The sequence below is a fragment of the Bos javanicus genome, chromosome 24 (assembly GCF_032452875.1).
Source record: "Bos javanicus breed banteng chromosome 24, ARS-OSU_banteng_1.0, whole genome shotgun sequence".
NCBI classification, from domain to species: Eukaryota; Metazoa; Chordata; class Mammalia; order Artiodactyla; family Bovidae; genus Bos; species Bos javanicus.
Genome location: NC_083891.1, coordinates 39,430,235 through 39,457,289, shown reverse-complemented (window position 1 = coordinate 39,457,289; position 27,055 = coordinate 39,430,235). Strand labels below are relative to the sequence as shown.

The window sequence follows — 27,055 nt, the reverse complement described above, 5'->3', positions numbered from 1 at the left end:
TCAGTGAGGCCGTTCAGCCATCTCATCCTCTGACATCCTCTTCTCCTTCTGCCCTCAATCTTTCCCAGCATCAGGAACTTTTCCAATGAGTCCTTTGTTCTCATCAGGTGACCAGAATACTGGAGCTTCAGCTTCAGTCCTTCCAGTGACTATTCAAAGTTGATCTCCCTTAAGATTGACCGGTTTGATCTCCTTGCTGTCCAAGAGTCTTTCAGGACTCTTGTCCAGCACCACAGTTCGAAGGCATCAGTTCTTTGGCGTTCTGCGTTCTTTACAGTCTGGCTCTCACAGCCGTATGTGACCACTGGGAAGAGTCACCATAGCCTTTACTACATGGACCTTTGTTGGCAGAGTAATGTCTCTGCTTTTCAACACACTGTCTATTTGTCATCGCTTTCCTGCCAAGAAGCAATCATCTTCTGATTTCATGGCTGCAGTCACTGTCTGCAGTGATTTTAGAGCCCACGAAGAGGAAATCTGTCACTACTTCCACTTTTTTCCCTTCCATTTGCCATGCAGTAATGGGGCCATGGCTACTTCCATTGCCATCACGATAAAGGCTGCATGCTCAGACCAGCGTGCCATGCTCCCCCAGCTCAGCTCCAGCCGCAGCCTCACCTCTGGTCCTGCCTTTCCTCACACAGGCAGATGCTTCACCCAGATCAGTTGACCTGCTTATTCATGTCCCCAAATGCTCTGTCCTGCATTTCCCTTGTGCTCAGCCTATGCTTTCCTCCTGCCCTCATTCCCTAGATCTCTGTGGTCCCATCCATCACTCACCTCCCCCTTCTTTCAGAACGGACCCAGCTGCATCCTCTGCCTCCTCCCAACCACACAGATCTGAGCCCTCCCTCTGGTCATCGCGAGCACTACTATACACCCAGGTCTCTCCTCCCCCTGTGCCATCTCCAGCTCCAGGTCATCTGTAGATGCTCACAGACCCTCTCACCCTCCGTTGCTGGGAGGTGATATGTAGGGGAGAAGAAAGCTGGCTTTGGAGTTTGTTGACTTTGCCTCCAGACTCATTCACCCTCCATCATCGACTCACTGTGCCCTTAAGATGGGCAAGTAGTTTAACATCTCTGAGCCTCAGTTACTTGACTCATAACAAGCATCCTTGTAGAGTTTTTGTGGGAATGAAATGCAGTTAAGTGAAATGAAGAGTCTGGGAGTCCTTAGGCAGCACCTACCTCACTCAGGAGATGTAACTGAATCTCAGCAGTTTACAGAGTTTGACTTGGTGTAGCTCCCTGATGATGTAATAATTTTGAAAGAAACAATTATTCCTAAATAGATCTGTGATTAATTGCACTGCTTTGTATTTTTTGAAAAGCCACTTAGTAAACTTATTTGATTTGTTTTTAAATTGCCTTTTAAAATCCTCATCAAAGTTATATATGGCATACTGGCTTCTATTTTTTTTTTTTTAAATTTTGTAGAATAGAACCTTGATCTTCATGGTATTGTAGAGGGAAGCTTTCAGATAGTTTGAAAATCAACTCACCTTTATAAAACTTATAAAGTTTGAGGGAAAATACCCAACTATTTGCCAAAAAGATGTAAGCAGAGCTAAAAATAGTTCTTTTTTTCCATCTTATTCTTTGCAAAATGACTCTACTGTGCACAAGTGTTTCCGGCATCCTGTGTGGACCAACTTTCTCTTCTAGAGCCTCCCTACTTAAGGCCAAGTCCTCTTTCTACCATTCATGTTCTTGCTTATAAGAATGTAGATAAATCCTGATATCTATATCTATATATATATATAGATAGATAGATATAGAATTAATAAAAATATTCCACATAGTTTTATGCATGACCAAAAATGCATAAGAGTTTATAGACTGTTATAATATGTTGTTTCACTGACTGTTCTGAACGAACCCTGTAAGGCAAGTACTGACCGGGTTTGGCAGGTCAGGAAGCTGAAGCCTCTAGATTTTTAACTATTCACTCTGGGCCTCCTACCCAGGGAACAGGGTGAAGACATGGACCCAGGCTTTGGGTGGACTCATACCGGTCTGCATCACCACAGAGTAACTACCTGGGATGGGTATGTACCGCAGTGGCTGTGTGCAGGTCCTTTTTTTAAGACCAAAAGATGGGATTTCAAGAGAAGTTCTTTCTCAGTTACTTGCTTTTTTGATTAAAAAAAAAAAGTCTTCATGGTTAAAAAGCATCTGATTAATGGAATGCATTTTTACATGACATACATATTTTTGCAGGGCTTTCCTGGTGGCCCAGACAGCAAAGAATCTGCCTGCAATGCAGGAGACCCAGGTTGGATCCCTGGGTTGGGAAGAATCCCCTGGAGAAGGAAATGACAACCCATCCAGTATTCTTGCCTAGAGAATTCCATGGACAGAGGAACCTTGTGGACTACAGTCAAAGGGGTCTCAAAGAGTCAGATACGACTGAGGGACTAACACAAACACACACACACATACACACACATGTTTTTAGAACATGTAGATAAGATTGCCTCAAATTATGTACCAGTTGGTCTTCCCTGATGGCTCAGCAGCAAAGAATTTGGAGATGTGGGTTTGATCCCTGGGACAGGAAGATCCCCTGGGCAAGGAAATGTCAATCCACTCTGGTATTCTTGCCGGGAAATCCCATGGACAGAGGAGCCTGGTGGGCTACAGTCCATGGGGTCTCAAAAGAGTCAGACATGACTAAGTAAGTGACTAAGTGATAATTATGTACCAGTCACTTAGGTTTATGTGTAAGATTTAGTAACTGAATCCATTTCCTCATCCAAAACAGAAACTGAAATAATACTAGAATGTCCACATGAAAGACTTTTCAGTGAGAATAAAACGAGAGCGAGGTTATCCAAGTGCAACCAGAAAATATACCTGCGAAGCAAGGTATTCTACTTTTCATTAAAATCTTAAATATTACAGATCAATTAATCCATCCTCTCAAGTTCTGACCACCTACAATTAATTACTAAGTAATTAGTAACACTGGCAAAGTTTCATTTTAGAAACTTCCACATTCATTACAAACTATGAGCCTCAAGTTTTAATGAAGTTCCATGATGAAAGAGTTGCAGAATTAATCCTCACTGTATCCTGGAGCATCTTAAAAGTTAATTAATTCTCTGACATTCAACAGTGTAACTAAATTACTTTGTACAGTTGTTTGAGCACAATGTCTATAATCTTCTGATTAAAATAAGCACAGAAATCATCAGGAACAAATATTATTTACCACCTACCACACCATCAGTTACGATCATTCCGATCATTGGTAGCTCTTCCTCAGAATCTAAAGATTATTCTCCAGAGACTTTTAGAAACTTTTGGCTACAATAGAACCAGAGGCTGGGGGCTTTGGAGTTTCAAGTTTCAAAGTTAAGAGTTTCTGAACAAAGTTTTTAAATCTTAAACTGGAGAAGACTTCTAACAAGCCTCCATGCTTCAGAATACCTGCTATTTCACCACTGTTTACCTGTGATTTCTATTTAAATTTGTGCTGCTGTCATGATTTATTCCTGCCTCACAGGATAATGAATCCAGGTTTTATTTTTATTTTTGTTCTTCGCCCAGACTTGTACGGCAAACAAAGTGCTTGAAAATCAAAGGAAAAGAAGATATTGAGTTGGTTATACTCCCCAGAGTTAAAAACAAAAGCAACAGCAAAAACACAGACGCTGATTTTTGTTGGGAAGGATGCCTTGTTTGTGTGTTCGGTTGGTGTTATTGTTCCAGAAAGGAGTGTTGGGTAAAGAAGCTTCCAGAGGCCAAGAGACTTGTGCTTTTGTCTTATGCGCTTATCCTAACCCTGCTTCACTACTCTGACCTTCATCTTCTCGTTTTTAAAGCGAAAGACCCCGTCATCTGCCTCCGTGGTCCTCTCTGATCACAGGACAAATCTAAACCTATAGGAACCGCCGTCTCAGTGGTGGAGTCTCTCTCTGCCATCCCCACAGGGCGTGGGGGGAACCAGAAGTGTCTCCTTGTATTTTTATAAATTGGGGGATTGGAAAATGTACTTCGTTAGCAAGATAGGCAAGAAGCTTGCACAAACTTAAGCATTAAAAGCTGAGAGATTACTGAAAGTGAAAATGTTAGTCATTCAGTTGTGTCCAACTCTTTGTTGCCCCAGGGACTATAGCCTGGCAGGCTCCTCTGTCCATGGGATTTCCCAGGCAAGAATACTGGAGGGGGTTGCCATGCCCTCCTCTAGGGGATCTTCCCAACCCGGGAATCAAACCTGCATCTTCTACACTGAAGGCAGATTCTTTACCTCTGAGCCAAGAGGGATTATTAGAGTGTAAGAAAAAAGAATTGCATATTTTTACTGATTGGGTTTCTTTGCAATTAAGGCTCAATAGAGACAGATGCCCTCTGTTATTCTGAGGTTATATAGTAACAAACTAAGGAATAAATTTCCCCTTGAGTGTGTTAATTTGGTGTAATAATTCCTATTTGGTTGGATGAAAATGTTGATCATTTGTAATTAGTATGTCTTCAGCCACAGTAGTTCTATGTTTGTATCTTCCAGAATGTGATAGGAGATATGTTTATCTTCTAGAGGAAAAGAAAATTAGTGAGTTTTCTCCTCGTTTAACTAAAAGTTCAACAGATTAGCATAGTTGGGTTGCACTGTACTTCCCCTCCAATACAATTACCCATTCGACTTTTCTTAAAAGAAAAATAGGTGCTTTGCAGTCATTGATCAACAGGGCTGTGACTCTATGGGCTGATTTCAGGCAGAGCCCAAGCTCTGCTTAGCTGAGAGAACTCTGGATTTCATCGCGTCCACAAAGTGGGGAGGAATCCTTTCCTCAGAAAATGGAGGGAGGTTCAGTTGCTCTGTTTTGTTGGTACATCTATATGTGTCTCCCTTGCCTGAAGAATTTCCATGTAATATAACTAGATAGGGACATTACTTTAAATAAAATATCTCCTACCTCATTTCCAATGAATATTGAGGGTTGATTTCCTTTAGGATTGACCGGTTTGATCTCCTTGTAGTCCGAAGGATGCTCAAGAGTCTTCTCCAGCACCACAATTTGAAAGCATCAGTTCTTTGGCTCTCAGCCGAAGTGTGGTAATCACAGTCAACTCGAGCAGGATGTTCTAAGTAAAAGAAAACTGGTGACCTAGTAAGAGAACATAATGAATATTCTCAATGTTAGTCCAGAACAATTTCAGCAGCCATCTTGCATCAACAGTGCTGTAAGACAACACGAACGGAGTCCTGGTTCTTATGATAAGCAAGTCCTCTAACTGTCAAACCCTCCTGCTGGCTTCTGCTGCTTTCTGCAAGTGTCAATCAAAATGTTAATGATAAGAACTTAAAAGATGGAATGAAATGGAACTCACGTTTCTCATTAAAAAGGAGAGTTATTAGCTTTATGCGTGCATGCTAAGTCACTTCAGTCATGTCCGACTCTGCGACCCTATGGTCTATGGCCTGCCAGACTCCTCTGATCATGAGATTTCCCAGGCAAGAATACTGGAGTGGGTTGCCATGCCCTCCTCCAGAGGATCTTCCAGATCCAGGGATCAAACCTATGTCTATTATGTCTCCTACACTAGCATGCGAGTTCTTTACCCCTGGTGCCTTATTTTGCTTAAAATGACAAAAAGCAGCCCTGTATCCTGGAGTCAGAGAAGGGCTGAAATTCAGAGGGTTGAGCTGGAGATTTGGAGGTGCTGAGATTCCATTAATGAGTTCCTTTTCCTGCCAGATGCTCTGAGACATCTACACTCACAGGCCCGCCAGAAGCCATCTTGGTGGAGCCAGTAAGCCTCAGAGCAGGAGGAAAATTCTTAGATCTGAGCATGGGGCCTGGATGCCTCTAGCCTCCTTCCAAGGACATCGTGAGCTTTTTTCTTTTCTCTTAGTTTGGTTTTTAGTATATTCTATATTATCATTCATAAACTTCCCTTCATCCTTCTTTTCAAAGTAAACTCTTTTCCTGTGGAGCTCCAGAAACACGTGAAAATGAGAAGCCAGTTTTCTTGCTGAAATCAAGTCATAGTTTATAGTTTATGGATTTTAAAGAATTATAAGCCTTATGGACAAAATATTTTGAATATTCAAATGTGGAGAAAGTTATCGTGCACTGGTGGAAAAGTCTAGTAAAAATAAATCTGCTTTAATAAGGAGATACTTATTTTTAGTTTTGAGGCTTGAGGGGCTGACAGTTCTGGAAACTCAATTCCACAGCACCACGTCTGGTGTGGTGTGGGCAGCCATGCCATGAGCTTCCTCAGAGAACTCCAGAAATAACCCTCTGGGACTGGAATCTGCCACTGACACCTCCTCTGCCGCGTCTGGTTATGCTAGGATGCAGCTTCACCTGTCCAAGTCACCCAGCCTGGGGGCTTCCCAGGTGGCGCAGTGGTAAACAATCAACCTGCCAATGCAGGAGATGCAGGAGACGCAAGAGGCACAGGTTTGATCCCTGGGTTGGGAAGATTCCCTGGAGAAGGGAATGGCTACCCACTGCAGTATTTGTGCCTGGAGAATTCCATGGACAGAGGAGCCTGGTGAGCTACACTCCATGGGGTGGCAAGGAGCTGGGCACGACTGAGCGACTGAGCACATCACCTGTCCAAGTCGCTCAGCCTGCAGGCATGGTGTCCCGGGATGCAGTCAGACAGAAGTCCCTAAACTGGGGGCCCTCTACATGCTCACTGTCCAGGGTTTGGGCAGAGTGGGTAACCCAGAGAGCCACGGAGAAGAGGATCTCTATTCTGGATCAGAAGTACAGCTTCATGTTCCAGCCCGGAACAGCTCTCCTCCTCCTGGGCTAACACGCAAGTCCTAGATTCTTAGATCCTCCACCCATCCTCCCAGGCCAGATGATTTTGTTGTTCAGTCTTTCCCAGCATTAGGGTCTTTTCCAATGAATCAGCTCTTTGCATCAGGTGGCCAAAGTATTGGAGCCTCAGCTTCAGCATCAGTCCTTCCAATGAATATTCCATGTTGATTTCCTTTAGGATTGACTGGTTTGATCTCATTATTATACACAGTAGTGTATATATGTCAGTCCCAATCTCCCAATTCATCCCACCCATCCCCTTTTCCCCTTGGTATCCACACATTTGTTTTCTATGTCTATAGTGCTTTATTTTTAACGCCCTTTTATGTAAATTCTCTTTTGATCCACCCAACTACTGCTTTGAATAAGGAGATCCTCTCCACCTGACAGGCCAGGAAGCAAAGGCTCACAATCTCAATGGCTTAGCCCTTCAGGCAGCATGTGTGTCTGGATTTGAAATCAGGTCCCACCACCCTTCTGCCAGGACCCTCCCCTATGCCACAGTCAGGAGGACAGCCCGCTGCAGGGCAAGAGCTTTGGAGTGTCCAGGACGAGCTGAGCTCTCTCTCTCTGTCCTTTAGCAGCAAGTGACCTTGGACAGGTTGCCCAGCCTACTCTCTATCACCTTAATGGAAAATGGTGATCACAGTTCCTGAGACAGAAAGCAAACATGAATCTGCTTTATGATTTGGGAAGTACTGGGCGAATATGTTATTATCACCATCACTGTGATAGCCAGCATATTAAGGAAACTGCTATTATTTCATGCTACTGCTAAGAAATGTTTTTTTTTTAAGTGTCTTTCCAGAGTTACAGACTAAAAACTAGGCAAAGTATGTTAATAAAAATCCACTACCACTGGGGGAAAATTTTTTTAAAGCCTTATCTTTCTAAAGGCAAATAAAGGGGGAAAAAAAAGTCATCAGAGTAGCTACATGTAGAATAACTCAGAAATCTTATCTTTTTTTTTAGTTTAGTTTCTCATTTCCTTAACTATGTATTATTTTATTATTTACTTTATCATTATTTTATAATCTGATTTTTTACACATCAAAACCATTAAAGGTTTGCAGCCAAAATTTGAAGGAAATGGCATCATCTAAAATTAATAAAGGAAAACAAGAAAACAGTGAATGATGGAGAGCCATGTAAATAATAGAAAAACTATTATCTTTGCTAATAAATATCATCTATGACATAAATGATATGCGATGTACCCCGACAAGGCAACAGTAACCATGGCAACAAGAAGAGATGCAATGCACTCAGATTGACTCCACCAAATACCTAATTGGCACACTAAACGCATTTCAGGTATATTTTCATACAGTGCTGAAGTATTTTTTATCCTTACTTATGTAAGATAATAGCCCCCTTTAATTCATAAAGAGATTAAATTTTCTTGTATCTCCCAATTTATGTAATAGATCAAAACAGAACAGCCCAAGTGTACCGGGGTCAGCAGCAACACCTGTTCTCTACTTGGCAGTGGGGATTCCTAGGTCTGAAGAATTTCAGTTCAGATATCATCTAACACAGTGACTATCCAGTGATCACTTACATGCATTCAACATGTCAAATTTTGATTCTCTCTCTATTTAGGCATGAGGTACTTGGCATTCCTATTTGAAGTCTGCTGTCTGCAATAATGGAATGTCAGAATAGCAGTGATGTCTGGATAGAGAAACTCAGAACCAGGTTTGGCTGAAGGTCTTTTAAGAAAAGAAATGACACTGCCTTGTTCTCTCAGTTGCTCCAGGATCTTGTACCTTCTCTCCTGTCTTACCCTTCTGCTCTAACCTTTAGGAAAAGCTCTTCTTGTCCTAGGACTGAGCTAAGGACTCAGAGCTCAAGGCCTGAGCTAAGGACTTAAGAGCTCAAGGACTGAGCTGTTCTTCACTGACTCTCATTATAAGGTATAAACACCAAGTTTAGTAAACTTGTTCTCATAAAATAGGCACTTTCTCTCCATTAGGGCAGTTTCTTTCCAAGCCCTCAGTACTTATCATGGAGGAAAAACAGGTCTCACATCCTCCACCTGATGGAGAGGCATGGGCTGTCTCTCTTTGATCCTGGAATATTTGAGAGGTGAAGGTTCTTCTCTGTGGCCTGGAGATATTTCTCATTAGCACTGGAATTAGAGATGAGGAAAGCAGGCCTGGCAACACCCTGGGCCAAGCGATGAATAAAGGAGACAAATGCTTTGCTTTGGGGGTGTCCACTCCCCAGAGACACCCACACAGTTCTCATGTGTTCCTAGCCTCTGAGAAAGGAGATGTCCACACTAGGAGGAAGATGAAGTTATTAGAATTCCCTATCATGTATGGATGTGAGAGCTGGACCGTAAAAAAGACTGAGTGCCAAAGTTGATGCTTTTGAATTGTGGTGCTGGAGAAGACTCTTAAGAGTCCCTTGGATAGCAAGGACATCAAGCCAGTCAATCCTAAAGGAAAGCATCCCTGACTCTTCATTGGAAGGACTGATACAGAAGCTAAAGTTCCAATACTTTGGCCACCTGATGCAAAGACTCATAGGAAAGACTGAAGGCAAGAGGAGAATGGGGCGGCAGAGGACGAGATGGTTGGATGGCATCACCAACTCATTGGACGTGAGTTTGAGCAAACTCTGGGAGATAGCAAAGGACAAGGAAGCCTGGTGCACTGCAATCTTCGGGGTGGCAAAGAGTTAGAGACACGACTTAGAGACAGAACAATAGCAATGAGAACCTACTGTGCAGCACAGGAACTCTACTCACTGCTCTGTGGTGACCTAAATGGGAAGGAAGTCCAAAAGGGAGGCGATAGGTGTATATGTATGGTTGGTTCATTTTGTTGTACAGCAGAAACTAACACAGCATTATAAAGCAACTACACTCCAATAAAAATTAATTTAAACAAATAAAGCACTGTATTGTTGAAGGTATGCTGCTGCTGCCGCTGCTGCTAAGTTGCTTCAGTCATGTCTGACTCTGTGCGACCCCATAGACGGCAGCCCACCAGGCTCCTCCATCCATGGGATTCTCCAGGCAAGAACACTGGAATGGGTTGCCATTGCCTTCTTCCATTGAAGGTATGACCAGTACTCAAACACGTCTCTGTAAGTTCATCACAGCGGATTCATAGCACCTTAGATTTAACCTCCTGACCCACCTCCCATTGGTGGGCATGCCCTAGATGCCCTGTGACTTTTGCTGCTTCTATGACCATTTGCTCAGGTCCCCTTTCAACATAAAAGTAAACTTCTGCAAAAACTTTGGGGACTTTACTTTGTGTTGGACAGATTGGCATTGAAGTCTGAAGTGAAAAGCCATTTCAGCATCTCTTGACATTCTTATTCTGTTCACTGACAGTCTTTCCTTTCTTGTGAAGACTGTTTTCTGCTTGGCCAGAAATTTCTCCTTGGAGACGACAGAATTGCTGTCTTAACCATTAATGAATGTTACAGCCCAAATACTTTTCATTTGAAAGAAATATGAACGTGTCTGCCTGAAGCCTCACTTTATGACAAACTAGAGGGAACCACTGCTGTCCCAAGACCCTCAGCCCCACTGGTGATGCACCTTCAGACACTGCCTCCTGCCCACTTGGGGAAGCAGTCCCATTCACAGGTGATATTTGCATGTTTAAAAAAGAAGCTGCTGCATGTGGAGAGGAATAGTCCAGTCATCTGTGTTTCACACAAGTGCCCTGAAGTTTTGTGGGAAACCCTTCCCTGAGGGACTGAGAATCTGGGTTGAGTCACGCTTTCTGTGGCATCAGGCATCTGTCACATGCTGGGCTGCATTTGCCTAAACTGTGGAGGTAGCTGCTGTTTATTTCTTCATGATGTTTACATCAGAATTTTTTTTTTTCACTTCTGTGAACATAGTTGTTTTTTTTGTTTAGTCACTAAGTCATGTCTGACCTTTGGCGACCCCCTGGACTATAGCCCATCAGGATCCTCTGTCCATGGGATTCTCCGGTCAAGAATACTGGAGTGGATTGCCATTTCCTTCCTCCAGGGGATCTTCCTGACCCAGGGGTGCAACCTGAGTCTCCTGCATTGCAGGCGGATTCTTTACCGCTGAGCCACCTGGGAAACCCTCTGTGAATACAGGGGTTGAGTAATAAGAAGTTTCAAAGGAATCCTTGTTTGAGTGTTGTTTCACTGTTTAGCCTTAAAATGAAGAACATTTCCTGAAAAATCTTTCTAAGGCAGCTCTCCCCAAATCCTGCAGAACACACACACAAAACAAGTAGAAGGAAAAATGAAGCTATAACAGGAAAGAAGATGAAACAGGAGGGAGCAGAAAGGTAGAGCAGAGCTTGTAGAGCACAGAGTGAGGGACACAGAAGATTAAACACACACACACTATGAAAGAAAACCTTACTGTCAAGTGTGCCTGCTTTCCAAGCGTGGTCTTGGTGGCCACGCACCTGTACCCGCACTCGGCTCCTTGTAAGCCCAGAGACTCAAGGCATCCAGTGTGGATGGAATGAACATAATACCAGATGTCAATACTCAAGAGAAGTTAGTCTTGGAATGAATGCCAAAGTGTTAGAAGTTTTCTCTGAGGGCTCCATGCTACCAAAGGTAGACCCTCCTCTCTGAACACATCTAGAGAATTCCTTGGGGAAGCGCAGGAGATGAGAAGGTCCCTGTCGTGTGTTGTGGGCAGTGAATGCAGGCCAGGTGTGCTTTGTCCATACAGGTGCTTCTGCAGTAACAAGCAGCGGGGAAGTACACAGTCATAGTGTCTCTCGAACCCTGAGGCAGAAGGTGTACATCCTAGGAAAGAGCTTCAAAAGCAATCAGTTTTTAGACTGTATTTTACTGCCTTCCAGGGGCGTTGGGGTAACCCAGAAGTGAACAGATGAAGGCCAAGCTGTGGGAGGGGAGGGGAGCCAAGCCTCCCTGCCTGGTACCACATCCCTAACCCTGCAGGACCCTCTTGGCCCTTCCTCAGAACCATTTTTTCCTGGATCCAGTCATTCCTTTGTTCCTGTGGCCTTTAAACACACTCTTCCTACTCATTATTATTCCAATGTTATTCCAGGCCTGAGGAGGGTGAGGTGGATAAGGACAAAGCTGTGCTTAGTGAGAGCCACTGACAGCAGCCAGGGGAGATGGTGCTGGGAGGTCCAGGAGGGTGTCTCTGAGGAAATGACAGGGGCCCCACATCTGAAGGGGGAGCAGAGGTGAGCTGGGCCTCAGGGCAGGGCAGCAGGGAGGGCAAGGGGAGAAGAGAAGGATGTGTGTGGGTGTTTCCATGAGCTGATGGTGTGGGTACCATGTGCGTTACGTTGTGTGCTGGGGTGATCCATGTCAGAGTCTTCTTCCTATGTTGAGGGTACCCTGCCCTACAGGTACCCTCGGTCCCTCAGCTAAAGATGATGGAGCAGGGGTTTGGACCCATCTCACTGCCGAGCCCCCACCCTGGGCCGTCTCCCTACTCTGCCTCTTAATGTGAGTTGAGCAGGCTCGTGGGGGCTGCAGACAGCGATGTGTGAAGCCATCTGCTTGCCAAGATCAGAGAGAGTCAGAGGTCTGAGCCCTTGACTTCCCACACCGAGACATGTGAGGCTGTAAAGATGGGGTTTCAAGAGTCCTTAGTGGGAAAGATGCTGAAGCTCAGGATGGAGCAGATCCCCCAGGGCCCTGGGCATCTCTGTCTCTGAGGCAGGGGACCAGTGGAAATGAGTCATGCATTCGCCAGCCCCCTCCCCCATCAGAGCATCAGCAAGAGACCTGCGTGTGGAGAGCAGAGCTTGCTGACCTGGCCAGGCAGACTTTGCCCCAGCATCTGCATGACCTGGCGCTTCCCAGGGGGCGGTAGTGGTAAAGAACCCACCTGCCAATGCAGGAGACATAGGAGATGCAGGTTCAATCCTTGAGTTGGGAAGATCCCCTGGAAGGGGGCAAGGCAACCCACTCCAGTATTCTTGCCTGGAGTATCCCATGGACAGGAGCCTGGTGGGCTACAGTCCATGGGGTTGCAAAGAGTTGGACACGACTGAAACAACTTAGCACACACGTACTGCATGACCTGAGTCCTCTTGCAGTCGCTTCTTGAATAATGCTGAGTGCATCTTCCTGACTGTTTATGTGTCCATGAGACCGTGAACTCAGGGCACTGGACTCTGCTTGTTTTTGCATCCTCTTCACCTGGCCTTGTGCCACTCCTGCAGGGAACACTCTGTGCTGGATGCATTTTGTCTCATTTCTGGAACTAAGTCTCTTGCCCCTTTCTCTGTAAAAGATTTTGTTGCCTTATCAAATTTATATGTCAGCTATGCAAGCAGTTGTTTTACTAATACACATAATTAGATTACACATTGTCTTAACTCTCCCAGCCTGGTATGTTTTAAAGAGCTAACACTTGCTGGAAATAGATTTAAAAAATCTCCTTACACCATTTGAAAATAGGAAGACAACATTAGTCAGTCCTAAAGGAAATCAACCCTGACTATTCATTGGAAGGATGGATGCTAAAGCTGAAGTTCCAATATTTTGGCCACCTGATACGAAGAACTGACTCATTGGAAAAGACCCTGATGCTGGGAAAGATTGAGGGCAAGAAGAGAAAGGGGCGACAGAGGATGAGATGGTTGGATGGCATCACTGATTCAGTGGATGTGAGTTTGAGCAAGCTCCAGGAGATGGTGAAGGACAGGGAAGCCTGGCATGCTGCAGTCCACTGGGTTGCAAAGAGTCGGACACGACTGAATGACTGAACAACAACATTAACAAGGACAGAATGATGTTCAAGTCTTCAGACACTGGACTTGTTCTTCCAGATACTGAACTTACTGTGGGGATTATAAATGGACAGAACTTTCTAGTAAGATTCCGTGAGCTGTAGATGGTTTTTGCTAGTCATCCAGATGTGCTGTAGCATCGGATTGTGGTGTTCAATTTGCATTGTCCAATTTCCTACCTCGCCATACATTTTCCAGTATGTTGATTTGTTCTTCGTCTAAAAACTAAAAGTGTCAGAACCCTTTATGCCCATTAACCTACTTACTCACTGGATCTTGAAAGAGAAAATTCTTCACTATTGGTAAAGTACCAAAGAGTCAACTATTTGCAAAACTTAAAAATGGAGATTCTCTCTTTTGCCTCAGAAGGTTAGATGGGGGAAAAAAAAAAACACATGTAAGTTTTGGAACTCACTGTCCTTTCAGCTGCAAAGGTCAAACAAGGATATTTGACCTTTTCCTTGTCATTTGCTTAAATGTCTGGAAACCGATGCTTATTATTCCACAAGAGGCTGAGAATGTACAGGAAGTCCTGCTTGTTCGTCATGACCAGCATCTGGCAGGGACTAGGCACTGATCACAGTTATTGTAATCCAACATATTGATTAATTGAGACTTAGGTATGTGTCAGCTATCTGCCATACTCTGAAAATTGTAATGAATTTGATGCTGAATATATGCTTTATTGCTTTATGATTCAGACAGCCCTCCAGAGACTTTGTAAAGTTCTCAGTCATTGTTTTACCATCACTTTAAATTGTATTGTGCTATGATAGCCCCCTTTAATAGGAATTCCCCGTCAATAGCATACTCTTAGTATCAACCTATATCCATAATTTCTAAACTGAAACATCAAAGAGAAAGTATTTATGAAGCTGACTTCAAGGCAGCTTTTTAGTATACTTTTGGAACTACCTCCAATTGCTTTTCAGAGAACTCTGAGATACATGTTTTATAATTGAACAGTGGGGTTGGTACAGAGAAGCCTTGAAGGAGGTCCATCGTGATCATGCAGACAGCCAGCGGCCATCGGTATAGAATGGGACCGAGAAGCTCGCTGGTGGGAAACGTCGCAGGACTCGTCCAGTGCCTCTGCAGTCCCTGCCCTGCAGCCACAGCTGCCCCTCTCAACCATCCCAATGATGAACTGGTATCCTGTATAGCCAGGCATTTGTCATATCACATAATGCAAGCCACTGGGGCTTCCCAGGTGGCACTAGTGGTAAGGAACCTGCCTGCCAATACAGGAGATGTAACAGATGAGGGTTCAATCCCCGGGTCAGGAAGATCCCTGGAGGAGGAAATAGCAGCCCACTCCAGTATTCTTGCCTGGGAAATCCCATGGACAGGGGAGCCTGGCTAACGACAGTGAAAGCCATCGCTGAAGTCAGACACTTAAGATGCCGACGTCCTTCATACCATGTGGTACCCTAGGGGCATCTTTCATCAGCACGAGTCCCCTGTCCAGCAGAGTTTCAGCAAAATACAGACTGGTGGGCTGTATTTCTCCACCAGACGTTGACCCTTTGATGGTCAATGTCTCCATCAAAGTCACAGGCTGGATTCAGTCCACAACAGAAATTTTCTAGAAATGGCTGAATTCATCCACTGAGTCTGCCTGACCACAGGAATGCGCCAGGATTTCCACCCAGTTCTCCAGTGAAGACATGAATGCAGACTCTGATGGCCTCCATGGAGTCTCATTGCCCCAAGGCCTGCAGGCTTCATCAGAATCCTCACACACTGGCAGCCTAGCCAGTTAGACCTGTGTGGCGTGGCCTATTGACTTGTGTATGTTGAAGTCACAGCGGGGTGAAGACCACAGGGAGCATCCCGTTCCCAAAGGATGCCTCTGCCACATCCAGGCTGAGAGTCCCATAACAACATCCAGGGCCCTCATGGCCAGACTGAGACTCTGGAAGCAATGGCCACCATGGCCTTTGACGTCCTCTTCCCTGCCAAGACCCGAGGCAGGAGGAAAACAAGCATCACATCCCGGAAGGAGACTGAGGAAGTTACCAGCTGTGTTGATATCACACGTCTGCAATTCTTTAATAGGCAGCATGTTGAGAAAACTTTTAACAATTTAAGAGAAAAATCAGTATGAGTTCTGCAACAGAATTTGCTATGAAAAATCCCTCCCCGTTTTGAGCAGATCACTTACTGGGAGGAAAAAAAAAAATCCTTCCCTCTACTGTCTCTGCCTCTCTCCAGAACTCATTTCAGACCCATGTTATTGCCCTAAGAGGAAAAAAAAGAAACCACCATTAAAAACCAGAAGTTGTACCCTGCACAGCAGCAGCCCAGAGCCTCAGGGGGACAACATGATTCTTATTCAAACAGCGAATCTGAGCACTGCCATGCTCCCTGGAGTCAGATCTTATTTGCATTTTGGAAACTGTTCGGTATTGATTTTATTGAGTTATTTAAAATTAGATACTTTAGAAATTAATGTGCACAGGTATTGGTCATGGAGAATATCACCACTTATAAAAACTGAGAAAGTTTGCTCTTAAATTGCAGTGACAGTACTAAGGTTGTTGTTCAGTCGCTCAGTCGTGTCCAACTCTTTGTGACTTCATGGACTGCAGCATGCCAGGCTTCCCTGTCCTTCACCACCTTCTGGAGCTTACTCAAACTCATGTCCATCGAGCTGGTGATCCCATCCAACCATCTCATCTTCTGTTGTCTTCTTCTCCTGCCTTCAATCTTTCTCAGCATCAGAATCTTTTCCAGTGAGTTGACTCTTCACATCAGGGGTCCAGAGAATTGGAGCTTCAGCTTCAGCATCAGTCCTTCCAATGAATATTCAGGGTTGATTTCCATTAGAGTGAACTGGTTTGGTCTCCCTGCTGTCCATGGGACTCCAATGAGTCTTCCCCAGCACCATGGTGTTAATGTCTTCATCATTTTGGAGACTACAAGGTTAATTGCCTTTCAGACTGCTGAGAGTAACTAGTTTTCATTCAGTTTCTACTTAACAGAAGAGGCTAGGACTAGGATAGGCAGATGTTATGTGATCCTGGAGAATTTCCCTGACACACTTTGGGGAAGTGTTGAAGAAAACAAGATTTGGTGAGAAGTCAGATTATGCACAATTCTTCATCTTGAGGAAGAGCATACAGAGAATTAACAGGCATACAGAATTCACAGGCATACAGTCCATCTTTTGACCTTCAAATACTTTGTTACTTTTTGTAGTATTTATTGAATAAAGTCCTATCTTTTTTAGTGATTTTTTAAAAGTTTGGTCCCTTAATAATTATTGTACCTAGTTGAATAGCATGAGTGTTGTGGAAAATGGTTTTTAGTACTCAAAGTATTCCATTTACTGTCTTCCCAGACTCATACCTGTGTTTTTCAACTGAGTTTTGCTAGTTCCCTTCTTGACTCGTTTAAAAATAAATAAATAAGGACAGAACACTATGGCAGAATTGCATAGGTGTCATTACGTATTAAGGGCTTCCCGTGGCACTCGTGGTGGCCAGTGCAGGAGTTGCAAGGGATGTGGGTTCCATCCCTGGTCAGGAAGATCCCCTGGAGTAGGAAATGGCAACCCACTCCAGTATTCTTGCCTCGGAAGTCCCATGGACGGAGGAGTCCGGCAGTCTACAGTCCATGGGGCCGCAAAGAGTCAGGCGCAACTGAGCACAATTACAAATTGGGCTTATTGTGCAAAATGACTTTTCTGAAACTGCTTTAATAACACCAGTCAAAAAGTTCCCATTGTTGTTTTTGCTCTCTCCTTCTCCAAGTAATAATCAGAGATCATGTAGAGGAAGGACCAGGGCTGGCCAAGCTGCAGTCAAGGCCACTCTCACCCTGTAAGAAGAGCTCTTAAATTAGCCAGAGAGCTGCTGGGGGCCCCAGGGTGTTCTGGGGGCTTATCAAGACCATTATCAGGTCTTCTGGGGAGATGTAAGCTCAACTCACAGGTGAAACTATTGTCAAGACTTAAACTGGAAAAAAAATTAGGTAACTGGAAGCAAAGCCACTTCTGTGATTTTGGGGACAACAGTGACTTGTCTGATGAACCACTTAAGGATGGGAAGAAGCCTGGGCGAAGGCGAGGATGCTCATCCTATGGGGTGCCAGCACCTGCTTCTCCCACTCTTCACCATAGCCAAGTGACATTGTGTTTTCTTTCTTTTGAACTATGGAGAAACTGCAGTGCACAGAGTATGCATAACCTCCCAGGGCACACAGCCAGTACATGGCTGGCTGGCACCAGCACCACTAGTTTGTCTTCCCCAGGAAGGCAGTAGGGGGCGGGGTGTGATGCCCTGATAAGTAGTTTGGCAGCAGAGGCTGGGGGCTCCAACCTGTGTTAAATCTGCCTGAGAAACCCCTTCCTGATTCCACTTGGAGACAAAATGAGAGTGGATTGTCCAGCTTTCCACAGTCATCTGGGGTCATAGCATGAACTCAGTCGAAGGATGTGTGTATTTTCATCAAAGGGTAATTAATCAGCAGAGTGTTCTAACTCTGCTTCAGAGAACAGGTGCCGTATGTCAGTATCCACTTCCTTTCACTGCTTTCTTACAGGGATTTTTCTTAAAGCTGTCACCTGAGCGCCTACATTCCAAACACAAATCAAAACCTTGCCTCCTCCAAGTGTCACCTGAAAACAAAATCAGTTGTCCCTTATGAGTGCTCTTGAGAAAACATCCATATTTAACTCTGAGTCAATGAAAGCAAGTTAGAAAATGTTGAACTTACTAAAGGATCCTTTTGCTCTAAGATCAGCCATTCAACAAATATTTTACAGGGCAATCATTGTGTGTCCAGCACTGTAAACTTCAAAGAGTCCATCCAATCGTAGCTGGATCAGAGGAAAGAAATACAGAGCACAAAGTTTTTTAGTTGAGAAGCTCTGGAAAATTCTGGTCATGGGAAGTGAGATAAAAGAGTTCATTGCTCTGTTATTTAATCCAAAAGCTTTGATCTCTATTTGTACTATGGTTAAAAGCACAAGTCCTGGATCATTCATTCGTTGACTGATTCTGTTTTACAAGCACTGGATTGGACGTGGGGGTATGTTACTTCCCAAACCAGAGACAGTTCTTCGTGCTCTGTTGTTCAGTCATGTCCAACTCTTTGCAACCCCATGGACTGTAGACCTCCAAGCTCCTCTGTCCATGGGATTTCCTGGGCAAGAGTACAGGAGTGGGTTGCCATTTTCTTCTCCAGGGGATCTTACCCTTCCCGACCCAGAGATCAACCCTACATCTGCACTGGGAGGCAGATTCTTTTCCAACTGCACCAGCTGGGAAGCCCCCATCTCCAAATATCATCAACCAGGGGCTTAGGGCCTCAACATATGAACTTTGCTGCTGCTGCTGCTAAGTTGCTTCAGTCGTGTCCGACTCTGTATGAACTTTGGGAGGACAAAATACTCAGTCCATAACACCAACTTGATGAGAACATGCAAAAATGATGATAGAATTGCTTATTATTTATGAGGCATGACTAATCAAAAGCTCTCTTTTGTGTATTACCCTTCTTTGGTGAGATGTCATTTTTGTTGTTGCTGCTATTGATTTCTTTCTGTTAGATGCCCCCTCGACACTGATGTGCCCTTGCTCCTATTTTTATGTAAGTATGCCCACTCCCCCTTCCATGTTCTATCTCTTAGTAGATGACCAAGTCAAGTTAATAGTCAAAAACTGACCTGAGACACTGATTTCTAGTATCCTCTAGGATTCTAGTATCTCTGTTAAAAATACGTTCAAGTAACTTACTTGTATCTATATTGATATTGGTTAAGTCTCATTGGGGGCACAAATATTCGATGCAGCAGAATTTCATTACAATGAAAGCTGTTTGCTCGTCTCTTGATTCCATTGTAATGAGATCAGAAAAAGAGCATATTAATTCTGAAGAATTTGCATAGTGTTTGTATGTTATAGAGCTTTGTATAATACCATATGCCTTTGCAACGTCCATTCATTTACCAAGACAAAAGTAGAAAGCAGTAGAAACACAAATTACCAAAACACTGCTGGAGAGGAGAGAGAAAGCAAGTGTGACTATAGCGAGTAGAGGAAATAATTCTATAGCTAGTATTGAGGAATGGGGAGGAGGTGACGACGAAACCAAAAAAAAAAAGAGAGAGAGAGAGAGAGAGAGATATTTTGAATCATTTCAAAAATATACTTCCCATTCTGGAAAATCTGACTTCCCTTGGTATGCAGATGAGTCTCTCCCCCTGGAGAAACCACCTGTGGCTATAACACTTATTGCATTTTCCTTATATAGAACTGTTTTTCACAGACAGCTGAGCAGCAGAATTACTTGGTCGGTCCTCTAGTCTCTCCTTCCTCAAATCTGACATGATACTTGGAGTCAGTCTGGGCTGAGCCTGGGGTCTGCTTCCCCAGGCATGGAGCCCGTTACCAGCCTCTCCCGGACTGAACAGGGTCATAACCTTCCCCCGCTTTGACCCCAGTAAGAGCTGACGCTGAATCAGCTGCAAAGTACAGTGCTTTTGTTTATTGATTTATTTTTGGCTGTGCTGGGTCTTTGTTGCTGCACTCGAGTGGCTTTCTCTAGTGTCAGCGAGCTGGGGCTACTGTCTGTTGTGCTGCACGGGCTTCTCATTGCTTCTCTTGTTGCTGTTGCGGAGCACAGGCTCTAGGCACTCGGGCTTCAGGAGTTGTGGCACACAGGCTTAGTTGCTCTCAGGCATGTGGGATCTTCCCAGACCAGGGATCGAACCAGTGTCCCTTGCATTGGTAGATGGATTCTTAACCACTGGACCACCAGGGAAGCCCTGACTTACTATATATATATATATATATATATATATATATATATATATATATAGTGTAAATATGGTAAATCCTGAATATTCATTGGAAGGACTGATGCTGAAGCTGAAGCTCCAATACTTTGTCCATCTGATGCAAAGAGCCAACTCATTGGAAAAGACTGATGCTAGGAAAGATTGAGGGCAAGAGGAGAAGGGGGCGACAGAGGATGAGATGGTTGGATGGCATCACTGGATTCAATGGACATGAGTTTGACCAAACTCTGGGAGATAGTGAAGGAGAGTGGAGCCTAGTGTGCTGCAGGCCAGGGGGTCGCAAAGATCGGACATGATCAATCGACTGAGCACAGCCTCCTTTGTAGCTGCATGAGGCTGGAGTTACAGATCTGTGTTCCACCAGTTATGAATTTTCACTTTGCATGCAAGATAACTTAGCCTATTGTTACATACCTGGAATTTGTAGAAATCAAGTTTCCAGTCTTGTATCACATCTTCAGGCAAGGTGCCCCGCACAGATCTCTACGTGAAGCACAGTAACTCTATCCCAGGCAATTTCTCCACCACCCCAAGAATGAGATGTTCCTGATCTATGTGAATTTCTCAAGAGGCAAAGAATGGTTCCCTCCCAGCAAGTTGTAAATCACTCAGGAGTTAGAGAAGCAGGGAGAAGTAGCATTTCCTGTGTACACGCTGCCTCTCTGAAATGGGCTGAGGTGAGGAATCTGTCTTCTCAAGAACACAGTGTGCTTCCTGGCAGCAGGTGGACCAGCTTCCAAAGGCCCCTTTGAAGTAGAAACTAAAGTAATGCTTAATGGTCATTCTGCTCCCATGGAGGGGCGGCAGTGGGTGGGGGGCATAAATCAGAAACACAGTCGGGCTTGGAACTTGGATCACATGAGGCTTTTCTCAATGGTCACAAACTCTAGCCTCCTAACAAATAGCAGTTGGATTATTAAGTACTTTTATGGGTCAGTCTAGTGAAAGAGCAGCTGTAAAACTGAAACACATGGAACCAGATAGGTAACAAAAAAAGACAAAAAAGGTGGTGGAAATAATTGGGTTTCTTAGCACTTTGAGTATTTCACAGCAATGCAGTTACTGTATTTATAAAGGATAAAACACCATTGGGTTTAATGGAGCTGCCTGGGTGTTTATGGTTTACATAATGCACTTACAGTGTATTCCTTGTTCATATGCTTGTTTTTAAAATGTATGACCTGTTTATTATAAGAAGTTTTAAATGCAGTGAATTTCTTAGAAAATTCATAAAGTAGAAATCGAGATGGCAGTACATAAAAGAAATTTTGAAATAGTGTTCTTAATTTGAAAAAGTTGAAGTCAAGGGTAAAAGCAGATGCTTTGGGGCTGCTCAGCTAGGACTACTGACTAAGTTTCATCACCCTTGACAGTTTAGAATCGAAAAGGTAATTTTTCTTTTCTCCATTTTCTCTCTCTTCTCGCCAATGAACTTGCAATACTTCTGACTGACGTTAAAAGAACCACAGGCAAGTCTGAGAAGGGTGGCCCCTTGAAAGGTAAATTTGTGTTACTTTTTCCCCATGAAGCCCTCTTCCTTATGGAAACAAGCTCAATACGTCACTCATTTAGTTAAAATAGTGAAAACTGCTGCTGCTGCTGCTGCTGCTAAGTCGCTTCAGTCGTGTCCAACTCTGTGTGACCCCATAGACAGCAGCCCACCAGGCTTCCCCGTCCCTGGGATTCTCCAGGCAAGAACACTGGAGTGGGTTGCCATTTCCTCCTCCAATGCATGAAAGTGAAAAGTGAAAGTGAAGTCGCTCAGTCGAGTCCGACTCTAGCGACCCCATGGACTGCAGCCTAACTAATGCTTGGTAAATGGTGAGAAAAGGTACAGATGTATGCGTTCTTGCTTTCTTTCCCTTAACAAGCTCATTCTCCCAGACTTAGCCTTTTTCCAGCTACAAGTCAATAACCCAGAATTCTGAGAAGGCAAAAAGAAACATTATTGATTTTTAGTAGGTGGTAGATGTGCTTAGTACAAAATTCAAAAGGTCTGAAGAATTCACAGTGAAAATGTGTGCCCCTCCTCATCCCCTCCTGCAGCTCCAGCTTGTACCCAGGCCAGGGCTGTTCTCTCCTTACTTAGGGATGCCTGTGTGTGTGTGTGTGTGTGTACATGGTTACACATGTCCCTGTGTTCACTTAGCACAATAAAGTTTGGGAAACGGTTCACATCAGTGTGTGTGAAGGGTCCTTGCCCTTGTTCACCACATGGATGGACTCTGACTTTGTCGATGGCCATCCAGGTGGTTTTCCACATTTTTATGTAAAGAATGCTGAAGAGTGGTCCACATTCATCATTTCACACTGTGAGAGTCTACTGGGCAGATACCAGAAGTGAAATCACAGGTCCGTGGGGACACGCATTTTAGATAATGCCAGATTTTTCTCCATAAAACCTGTACAGTATACCCACACCAGCAATGTATGAGAGGACTCCCCGCTCCCGCCCCCGCCGCTTTCCACCTATTGTATTAGGAAATTTTTTCATCTAAACCAAAAAAGATAGGTTAAAAAAAATAGACTTAAGTCTGAGAGTGAGCATCTTTGCATATTTCAAGAGTCATTTGTATTCATTTTTCTGTGAACAATCGTCTAAATTCTGTTCCCATTTTTCTATTTAGTTACAGCTCTGTGGGGCTTTCCAGATGGCACTAGTTGTAAAGAACCCACCTGTCAATGCAGAAGACATAAGAGACGCGGGGAAGATCCCCTAGAGGAGGAAATGACAACCCACTCCAGTATTCTTGCCTGGAGAATCCCGTGGACAGAGGAGCCTGGTGGGCTACGGTCCGTGGAATCGTACAGGGTCAGACATGACCTAACGCCCCTGCACATGTGACTCCGTGTGTGTATATACAAGGAAATTAACCCCTTTAATGTATTGCAAGTTGGAACTACTTTTTCTGTTTCCGTTTGTCTTTGAAATTGCTAATGGTACTTTTTATGTTTTTTTAAATACAGTTTTTGGATACGAATATACCAGTCTTTTCCTTTGTGGCTTCTAGTTTTGTATCACAGTTAGGCTTTTCTTTCCTTAAAAAAGAAGTCTACCATTTCTTTATTTTATTGCTTCATGGTCTTCGGTTTGAAAGCATTTCTCCCTTTAACCTCTGTATTTGTGGACGGTGAGAGGTGGAGAAGTAACTTGTACTCTTGTCCTGGCCGTTGATCTAAGTGTCCACAATTTGTTAACTGAATGTTCCATCTGTTCCCCCACTGACTTAAATCTCACCTTCATCTTATACTAAATCCCTCTATGTAGTTTATTTATTTGCATGGATCTTCTTGTCTGTTCCTGTGTTAGTACTACATTGTTTCAAGTGCTGCAGCTTTATAGTAAGTTTTAAAATCTAAATAGCAGTTAGGCTCTTCTTTGTAAAAAAAATATTTATTTAGGCTGTACTTTCGGCGTGCGGGTTCTCTAGTTGTGGCGCAGGGGCTCAATAGTCGTGATGGGTGGATTTAGTTGCCGTGAGGCATGTGGGCTCTTAGTTCCCTGCCAAGGATTGAACCTGAGTCCCCTACATCCCAAGGGGGATTCTTAATCAGTGGACCACCAGGGAAGTCTCGAGGCTCCCCTTAACATTGTTCCAGCTACTCTTTCTTGTTTGTTTTTTTCCAAATGAACTTCAGAATCAGTTTTTCTAGTATGAAACCAAAATCCTGTTGTTAATCTCACTGTGCTGTGTGCTTCGTTGCTCAGTCATGTCCGACTCTTTGCAACCCTGTGGACTGTAGCTCGACAGGCTCCTTGGGGATCTTCCTGAGCCAGGGATCCAAACTGCGTCTCCTACGACGCCTGTATTTGCAGGTGGATTCTTTACCCACTGAGCCTAAATTTATGGTTTAACTCTGAATGTGCTCCATTATGAAGTTAAACACAATAAGCCTTTCCCACACTCAAATCATTCCTGTCCCTTGATAGCATTTCTGGTTTCCTTCATGTAGAAATTGGACCCTTCTTATGAAGTTTATTCCTAAGCATTTCATCATTTTTCTTGCTACAACAAGTGGATTCATTTCTTTCTTGATACCTTGGAGCTAATGTTGATTGTGTATAAAAGCTGTCAATTTCTATACAGCAATTTTGACTTTGTGATCAAGTCAAATTCTCATCTATATGTAATTTTTTCAAGTAATTGCTTTCCAGGTAAATAAATGGGTCATCTACAAATAATTATCATTTTATCTATTAAAAGCTGTTTTTTTTTTTTTTTTTCTGATTTTCCCTGAATTGACCAGCTTAGCAACTTTTGGACAGTAGAGTAAGCCTTCTCCCTGGCAAGTAGGAAGGGGGTCTCTCTGAGACCACAGACCCCCCATCTCCTGGGGGGCCAACACAGACCTCTGCTTCTATCTTAATTTTGTTTGGCTAGTCTCTTACTGAGCTTCCCAGGTGGTAAACGACCTGCCTGCCAATGCAGGAGGCTTAAAAGATGTGGATTTGATCCCTGGTTCAGGAAGATCCCCTGGAGAAGCACATGGCAACCCCCTCCAGTATTCTTTCCTGGAGAATCCCACAGACAGAGGAAGCTGGTGGGCTACAGTCCATAGGGTCACAAAGAGTCGGTCAGGACTGAGGCCACTTAGCAGCAGCAGTGGCCTTTCTTCTTACTCTAAGAAATGAGAGTAATTCATTTCTCATGTTTATTGAACAGTGGGATGGGAGCTGGTCACAGCTTTTGTGGTTTATTTAAACATTTACTTTATTGGTTTCCTTATAAATCCCATTTAACATGCAGTAGCTTTAAGTTACCTAGGTTGGAATATTCAGAGGATGGCTATTACACGGAGCAGTCTTATTATCTGGAAATTAGTAACCTGGGGAGGAGTCAGGGTCCTTCCCCCTCGCGCCTTCTCCAGGTAGCTCCAGCATCTGGGTCTCCCCAGTCTCACCAGTAGGAACCTCAGCCGTGCGCTGCAGGGCATACAGGGCAGTTAAGATCCTGGCCTGAGAGACTATTAATAAGCTTAGCTGGATTGCAGTTGAATTTATCAGAAGGTGAGGCTGTGCAACCCTGGCAAATCATGTAACCTCTCTGCTGTGATATTTTCAGTCTGGGGATGTGACTATTATTAAATATTCAGTTAATTGATATAATATCAGTTACTAATCTTAATTAAAAGTATTCATTCATAGTAGATACTCAGTCCTGTACTTACATTTGTCATCTCACTCTACTGTCTTTATTAGGAGACCTCACTTAACAGCCCTGCGTGTTGCTGTTATTACTCACTGTGGTTACCGCGATCCCATGTGGCATTTTAGATAAGGAAGTAGGTTGGTCTTTGGGGCTTCTCCCTTGCTGCTTCAGCAGATTGAAGGAGCAGCTGGGCTAAGAACTGGCAGCCGTAGGTTTTTAATCAGCTGCCGCCTCGAGCTCAGCATCACTCCATCGGGTGGCTTCCCTGCATGGTCCTGTCTACCATCTTCTCAGAAAGTGGATTAGGATGGACTCTCACCTCTTGCCAAAGTCTCTGCAAGTTGGAGATGTTAAATCACATAAATCAAAGTAGACCTCCTAGAGATAAGACATTGGCATTAAAAAGCATTGTGAAGGTGTATGAAATATTTTAATGAAAGAAAGTAAGCCCTACTAGAAATCATATTAATAGTCAAAGGGAACAGTCACCAAGATTTCCTTTAAATTGTAGATGACAAGTCATTTCCTTTCCTTTAATCAAGTACACTAGTGTTGGGGTCTTGTTCCAGCTGTACTTTTATCACAGTGGCCTATCTTTACATCCCTGGGTAAGACTAGAAAAGGGTCAAAGAAGGAAAAGCCACATTTAAGAAGTTGGTAACACTGTGTGGAGTCTGAGAACTCACTGGGTTCTTCTTTATCTGTGACTGACATCGTTTAAGTGATGCGATGTAACCAGCAGTCGTCATCCTACCAGACATCAGACACAGGAGAGACAAAAGTATCCACCAACGATTTTATTTTTTTCTTTTATTAATCTATTTTGGCTGCTTTATGGCACACAGACTTCTCTAGTTGTGGTAGGAGGGCTTGCTTGCCCCTCGGCATGTGGGGTCTTGGCTTCCCAGGTGGCGCTAGTGGTAAAGAACCATCCTGTCGATGCAGGAGACATAAGAGACCTGGGTTCAATCCCTGGGTCAGGAAGATCCCCTGGAGGAGGGCATGGCAACCCATTCTAGTATTTTTTCTTAGAGAATCCCATGTACAGAGAAGCCTGGTGGGCTATGTTCCATGGGGGTCTCAAAGAATTGGACGAGACTTAGTGATTAAACAACAAGAGTACGATAGAATTTTCTTTTTCTTCTCATAAACATTTTTTTATCTGTTTCTCTGTCTGGAAGGTAAGTTCCCTAAAGGCAGGAATCTTTGATTCTATTCCTATATGTGTCCCAAGCATTATGTCAGGTCCCAGAAAATAGTAGGTATTGATGGCTGGATGGCATCACTGACTCGATGGACGTGAGTCTCAGTGAACTCCGGGAGTTGGTGATGGACAGGGAGGCCTGGCGTGCTGCGATTCATGGGGTCGCAAAGAGTAGGACGTGACTGAACAACTGATCTGATCTGATCTGACATAGACAACTGTTGGATGAATGAACGGACAAATTAATGAAGTCATTGTATGCAGCCAGTATTGACTTCTTTGAAGCTCAGCAGAACTTCCTATTTCATGAAGAAAGTGGTTGGGAGCATATTAAACATAGGGTTGAGCTATGGTTTTGTTTTTTTTTTTACAATT

The 27,055-nt window shown here is 43.8% G+C and overlaps 1 protein-coding gene across 1 annotated transcript in view; it reads left to right on the top strand.

Annotated features, from left to right (window-relative positions):
- Positions 1-27,055, top strand: part of L3MBTL4 (L3MBTL histone methyl-lysine binding protein 4) — a 154,909-nt gene that overhangs the window by 114,301 nt on the left and 13,553 nt on the right. The window contains 1 exon segment of the mRNA XM_061399436.1: positions 21,788-21,825. Within this exon segment, the coding sequence (XP_061255420.1) occupies positions 21,788-21,825 (38 nt within the window).